General features: G+C 36.6%; 1 protein-coding gene across 1 annotated transcript in view; it reads right to left on the bottom strand.

Annotated features, from left to right (window-relative positions):
- The window catches only part of IFT140 (intraflagellar transport 140), a 73092-nt gene that overhangs the window by 44316 nt on the left and 21390 nt on the right, over positions 1 to 7386 (bottom strand). Inside the window, exons 15-19 of the mRNA XM_082772578.1 lie at positions 6584 to 6701; positions 6009 to 6136; positions 2988 to 3135; positions 2629 to 2760; positions 178 to 371 (exon numbers count right to left, since the gene is read on the bottom strand). Coding sequence (XP_082628704.1) covers positions 178 to 371; positions 2629 to 2760; positions 2988 to 3135; positions 6009 to 6136; positions 6584 to 6701 — 720 coding nt within the window. The remainder of the gene's footprint in view (positions 1 to 177; positions 372 to 2628; positions 2761 to 2987; positions 3136 to 6008; positions 6137 to 6583; positions 6702 to 7386) is intronic.

Raw genomic sequence — 7386 nt, 5'->3', positions numbered from 1 at the left:
TAGACAAAGAATGAGTATACAGTAAATGTATCTAAGATAAAGATATTTCATCTTTCTGAAAATGAAAGAGAAAGTGAAATCAAATAAAAAGTTTAAATTAAGAGGATCAGAACTTCATACAAATGTAATGAAAATAAGCTCTACTCATAAAGAAATGCATACAAATGCATACGGTACCTTTTTATCAGCTTGATGGATTTGAAGGCCTCATCCATGTCTCCAGCAGTCAGATAGAAGCTGAAGTTCAGCATGGCATCCTGAGTAGTCTTATCACAGTCTCCTAATCCAATAAAATCTCTCATGGGTCTTCTGGCAGCCATCTGCAAGACCTTTATTGAGCCTGACTCTTGTCCTTTCTCAGTTTCTCCTGGCTAAAACAAGCACATTATCATTTAGGTATCAAGTATGACAAATTTTACTCCTCTATATATCTGAATAATATTAGTTACATGATTTCCACTACAATCTAAGTTTTCTGTCCCTACAGAACCACGGTCAGTCACAACTATAATCACTATGTTCCAGAACTTCCTAAAAAACGTCCCAGAATACGGCATGTCACAGAATAGATCAGTATATCATGAGTCATAACAAACAGTCACAATACTTCAGTGGTAAATAGTTTAGAGCTTTGTAAAATAGCACAGAAGAGACAGACATGATTATAACAACTAATACTATAATAGAAACTATTATTTTTAAGTTGCCAGATTTCTGAAGATTTCAGACAAAATTCTTTGGGGTTTGTTTTTTTCTCAAAAATGAGTGTGCTGTTCTGAAAGTTAACAATACAGACCCAGTTCTTTTATTCTTGCCATCATGTAAAGCTTACAAATACTAAACCTCAGATTCAAAGCATTCTTCAGACAACAGGCAGTTCAGGAGCCTCTAAAGCTTCAATAATACTTTCAAGTCATTGAAAGCCAGCCCAAAGCAATTTGAGTTTTATTCTTTGTCTGAATAATGGTTAAGTCAAGCATCAATATCGAATAATCTATCTAGAATGTAACAAAGAAGCTTTCACAAACCAGAGAGTGGAAGATTATAATCTCAGTCACAAAGGACACCAAATTTCACATATACTCTATACGAACCTTATAGTTAGACAGATGAGAAAACTAAGTATGAGAGTTACAGAAGCTAATACAAAAATACTATTTTTGAAAGTAATAGATTCAGTAAGAGACAAACCAAAAGCTCATATAGGTTTGACTACAGTTTGGGGAATTACTGGAACCAGGACAGGGAAGCCATAATAATAAATGGAAACCCTTGAATGAAACTCAGTCAAGATAGATTTGTTGTATTAACTGGATTTGTTATATTTATAGCAAACTACTCATATACTGAAACATGTTTCCAAAATGAATTACTATATGACAATTAATTTAGACACTAAGATACAGTAATCCTACTGAAGGAAGAAAATGGAAATGAGAAAAGCAAAGAATGAAGAGGAGCAGAATAATGCAGTTACAGATACTTACAGGTTTATATGCAAATCCCCTCCGAAAAAATAACTAATGGCAGCAATAATCCATAGAGAGGAAAAAAAAGAGATGCAGTATCAAAGTAAAACAGCATGAGACATGATGGGGAAAGCGTTAAAAGATTAGAAAATGCAGCAGATCTTTGACCTTTTAAACTGATGGAAAATGGAAAGTAAAAGATGGCAGCTCTAAAAGCTATATCTGGACAGAAAAAGTACAACAGCCTGTTCTTTGGAAGGGGCTAAACTGTAAAGTGCTGCTCTGAATTTAAATACATTTAAATGTTTAAAAAATCTAGATAAATTCTCCTTGTTTAACACTTCTCCTAAATGATATAAAATTAGATTTACATGATTATATTGTTCTGTTATTCAGAGGACTAGAAGTCTCATTAAGTTCCTAAAGATTTCACAAAAACAAATGCCTCAGTACAATAAACAGATTGTTAGGTCTCCCCCACCTACAGGTAGGCTGCAGTACAAATCTTCATCTTAACAGGCACTAAGAAACCCATGTCAGACCGTAAGCAGAAAACCAATCTGCAGGTAATAGGCTTTATTTTCTCTAGTACAGATAGCATTATTTAAGATACAACCAATTTTGGATTCATAGTCAAGTTTCTAAGAAGTTAGAGCATGCACTCCTAGTATTTGTAGCAAGCAGGCATTCAGTGATAGGACAAGATGAGTCCTCCCTCTGGTGTTCTGTGGGAATTAAGCTCAATTTCAAAAGGAAGCAAACTGCTTCTGCTGAAGCTAGTAGGAAGTGTCCCCTCTTACAGCATACTTAAGTCTGACACATGCCTCGACTATAAAAGGAATGGTGACTACATAGAGATTTTTCTTTCTTTTTTTTTTTCCTCTTCAAAAACATGTCTTTAGTTGCACTCCCTGCTAAGTATTCCTGCACCTGTACATCACACCCAATTTGCAATACCCAGGAAGAGCCAATCCACTGTAACTTCCAAAATGCTGTCAAATACATCCACATTAGAATTAACTTCATGTCACTGCTACATTTTATGCAGCAACTGCCATTGGATTTATTTAACCCAGACTCAGTTTGGTTACACTTGAGCCCTAAGCAATGACAAGTTTGAACTTATGGGAAGGGAAAGAATTGTGAAAGATTTCCTCACCTTTTTTGCAAAGTAATAATGTGGCACCTCAATACCCAGAAGAACTTGGTACAATGAAGGCAATGGGAAGCTGTCCTGAAGCAAAAGGCCATGTTCTTCACTACTGAAGAACGACATAATCCAGACATCCATCTGGAAAAGGAAGTAAAGAATCGTTTTTCTGGTGCACTATCTTTCTTTCATTTTGATTTTCTTTTCCATATTCATTTGGTAGAACCTTCTCTTGAAAGTAACGTCACACATTCACACACATGGTAACATATACAACTACTTCTACAGGTTAACAAATTACCAATGATTTACTACTTAGATAGGAAGAATAACATGTACAGTGAGGAAAATAATCAAAAAGACCCTACTGTGCTCTCAGTCTGGTTTTTGTTCTGGTTTGGGGATTGTAGGCCTGGTTCAAGAATTGCTTCACATACAAAAAGTCTTGGTTCACTGTTGTCCCAGAAATGGCGAACAGGGATGTGACTCTGCAAGTCTGGATACTCCACAACAGACCTACCAAAACCAACAAGAAATACAGAAATGGAGACAGAATAATTCCAGTCCATTCAGTGTATAAGCTTCAGATAAGGACCAACCAAGGGATAACCTTCAAATGATTATCAGTTACCTTGACTGCTAGCTCTGTGTTGCAACATTAACTATATGCATCTTCCCAACTTCCAAGGAGTCTGTATACACCAATGCCATGTTCAGTTTATTCAGCATAAGTCTACCATGACTATAGGACATAAATCATTTCAGGAAAAAAGCTGATACTGTCACAAATGCAAACAGGCACTCAAAACATGCTTTCACTGAGGTCACATGTCCTACAGCAGCATTTGAACACACTTTAACTACTTTAACTTAAACTTTAACTACTGCTACTACCAGCTACTATTACATTGAGACTACCTCAGCTCTATTTTCTTGCAGGTTTTTATGATCTGCCCCAAGGTGGTTGTTGATACCCAGCCAGCTAAAGACATCTTGAGTACACTGATACGCATTTGGTTAAGCAGTAAAGTTTCTAGTCCATATGCTTCATATTTAAATACAGCTAAGTAGTAGCGGCGGTGGTGGTCTAAGAGATTACAACTAGCAAACTGATGAAAATGATGGGGGGAAAAATAGTTTATATTCTCAGGCAACAGATCTCTCTGAACTGGGAGTTCAAAGAGAGCTAGATACAGTGATCTATGTTTTCAACTGCTCAACTTCCCAATGCTGAGGGAAACTGAAGTTGCAATTGAACATGACCTGCAGCTGAGGACCTCAGTCTTTAGATATGCCACTGTTCATTCCCTTTTCTCAGCACTGCACTTGAAATTAATATTGTGTTCTTAAAAGAATTCAGAGACATTACAAAATAGCGGAATAAGCACAAGGACAACGCCAGCAACTTTATGAAAACCACCCTCTGCAGTTTAAGAAATATCTTACTGCCGCCTTCAGGCATTTAAATATTACTTAGTGCAGGCCATGTGAAGAATGTAGGCATACAGAATCTGACTATTTTAGCAATAGCTTAGGATTAGTCTGAAAAACGTTTATAAACGGGTGTCAAATCTTAAAGACTTATTTTCTTTGCCATCAACACTGAAGGCTGGAATTTGGGGTGTCTTTGAAGGGGATGGAGTAGAGATGGAAGGCAAATTAAGAATCATTAGGAAGTATACATATGTAGTGTCCTTCCCATGACATTTAAATCAAAATAAATTGCTCTTGAATTGAAAAACAGTATGATTTGGGAGTATTTAGATTCTGCCTCAGGAGGATAGAGAAGGGAAAGACGTTTACCTGATTATTCTTTGATGAGTTTACTCATTTTAATTTCAAGATTCTCTAAAATGAAGTACAGATAAACAGACTCATGCTAACACTTACCCTAGCCTTTAAGCATCAGTCAAATAGTAATACTAGTTTGTAGTGGCCTCTGTTGGGCTACACAGGATACTACACTCAAAAACAACTTTCTCATTACTCTTATTACATTGTTTGCTTGACCAAGATGTAAGACCCCAAATTTGCACTGTCCATAGTTACTAAGGAGCTGGGTATTTTTCTGTTTTGCAATGCTGAAAATAACAACTTTATATTTTTTCCCCCTGTAATATCTACATAGCTGTTGAAAAAATGAAATCACCTCCTCTTCTAAGGTTGTTATTTCTTAAGAAAAATACAGTAAGGAAAATTTTTGTAAAACCAGATAAATTCATACTAATATCCCACTGTACTTCCACGAGAAATCCTAGTTCACTGAATTTTACTGCCTTGCTACTAGGATTACTAATACATTATGGTGGTTTCACACAGGTAGGTAGCTCAACCCCACCACACCACTCTCACTCCTCCTCCTCAAAAGGAGGAGGAAAAGAATAGGATGAAAAAAGTTCATGGGTTGAGATAAAGACAGGGAGATTGCTCAACAATTACCATCATGGGCAAAACAGGCTCAGCGTAAGGGAGATTAATATAATTTATTGTCTACTGATAATAGACTAGAGCAGTGACAGCTAAAAGCAAACTAAAAACACTTCTCCCGCATACAGCCTCTTCCACCTTCTCCCCATGAGTGGAACAGGTAAAGAGGCAACAGGGGCTGCAGTCAGTCCAGAACACTTCACCATCCGTCACTCCTTCATGGTCGCTCTTCCACAACTTCCCCTGCTACCAAAAACTTGCCACGTAAACCTAATACATGTATTCACCGCAGAGCAGCTTGTATAAAATGAAAACTGTGGGTTCTAAAAAGATGTTTCATGGAAGTTTTTATCCACATAAAACATTCTGTCTTGAAATTTAAATATATACATTTTTATATTTTATTATTTTTCTTTTTACCTCAGGAGGAACTCCAGAATGTCTTTTTTTTACAGTTCCTATCCCATAAGCTTGTCATGGAAGAGAAAGTTTCCAATATTTAACAAAATTATTCTAAGACCAGGACCCTGATTCCAGTCATATACCTCCACACATATTCCCCAGAGACCTCTTGAGCCAGATACGGCTTCCACACAGTTATCTCACTGCATTATTCTTTGCTGAATAGCTCCATGAACCCTTTCTTCAGCATTTATAATTTCCTTTGGTAAAGAAGTTCCTTAGCATAGTTTCTGAAGAACCGCCACCACCTCCTGATTATTTTAAGCTTGCTTTCCATACTTTCATTTAACACTCCCTAGTTCACATATTGGAAGAGAAAGGGATGCAGTATTGGTTGGTATACAATACATCAGTTTTAGTTGAATCTTTAGAAAGAAATTAATTGGTATAAATTCCTACACAGACAGAGGAATATCAATATCAAGATATTGCTCATTTTCATATGACAGATTCCTATCTTAAAGCCTCGGGTAATATTTTTCAAAATAAAAGCTTCTTACCTGTCAATACGTTGTCCAGAAGAAAGCTTCTCTCTACCATTCCCCTGTTCATCCTTGAAATTAAAGACTGTAACTTTGTCCATTTCAACATCATAGAAACAGATCTTGGAATCAATGCTCCCATTTGCCTGAGAATGGGAAAAAAGTTGCTGAAGGACACAGGTAAAAAGCAAAAAGTTCAGATGGTATGCTCATCTAATTCAATTCATGCTCTTAGCAGTTTCATGTACTTGGCAATCTCAAAATAACAGTCTTTGAAAGAAGTATCATAACATTTCTTGCTGTTTCTCTATTCTAGCAAGTTTGCCTTTGATTTCTTTGAAATGCTACAAAACAGTTTTTCTACTGAGCTACTAAAAAAATGGGCTGTTCGCCTCACCAAATATACAAAACCTTAACAGAGTTTAATTTTAGTGTTTAGTTACATGCAAACTTTCAAGACCAACAATATTGTTCATAGAAAACACAGGTTTATTTCTGTGAAGTTAAAGTGTCTTCAGTAATCATCTTGAACTGTACCAGTCTATTAACAGATGGTCAGGCCCTAGGGTGGTATGTGAAGAGCTTCACCTCACCTTGCTAACGAGGATGCTGACTTTGTTGCCGTTAGCATTGCACTTGACAGATGCAATGTTTCCAAGGCCAGGAAACAGCTCAGAGAAGTTCTTGCTATTGCAGTGCACTTTTGCCTCTCTGTGGGAAGGAATAAGTTTAAGCTGTATGGTAGCAATAAAGCAACAGTAGTTATCAGCCAAAACATTTTCAAATTACAGGTAAGAAAAAAGACCTCAAAAAAAAATTTCTTTCTTCCTTACAAGACTTTTGACTCAAACTCTAGCTTCCTCTCCTGTTGTGACCTGCCTTTCTTTCAGAAATTAATGAAACACTCATTCCTCAATGAATCAGCAAGAATAATCTTCAATGCTCCAACAGGACTCCAAAGAGAGGGCTATAAACCAAAAACATCATACCAGAATTTTAATTCAGAGGACTGCTTTTTCCTATGTAAGTTGAACAGTACTGTAATGCTGAAAATAGCTCATCACAGAAGTTCTGTGCTTGGGAAAAATGAACTCTGGAAAAAGAGTAATGTCACTGGGGAACAGGGATGGCATTTATATCATACCAGTCACTTTCCATCTGCACACAATTTACAAAAGACTATCATTTCAGAAGATTCTCACCAGTGCTATAGATACAAACCCAGCAATTATTCAGCAAAGAGGACAAATCTCATGAATCTAAAGAATGTGACAGAAAAAAGCGACATTAATTTAGACCCATAATATGTTCCCATGTAGGAAAATCTTTGATTCTGTAAAAATAACATTCTCAGATTACATGCTTGGACCCCTCGTTTATTCTGTCAGCTCCGTTA

Source organism: Aythya marila, assembly GCF_965140915.1.
Source record: "Aythya marila genome assembly, chromosome: 15".
In the NCBI taxonomy this organism is placed as follows: Eukaryota; Metazoa; Chordata; class Aves; order Anseriformes; family Anatidae; genus Aythya; species Aythya marila.
This window is presented reverse-complemented; position numbering and strand designations above follow the sequence as displayed.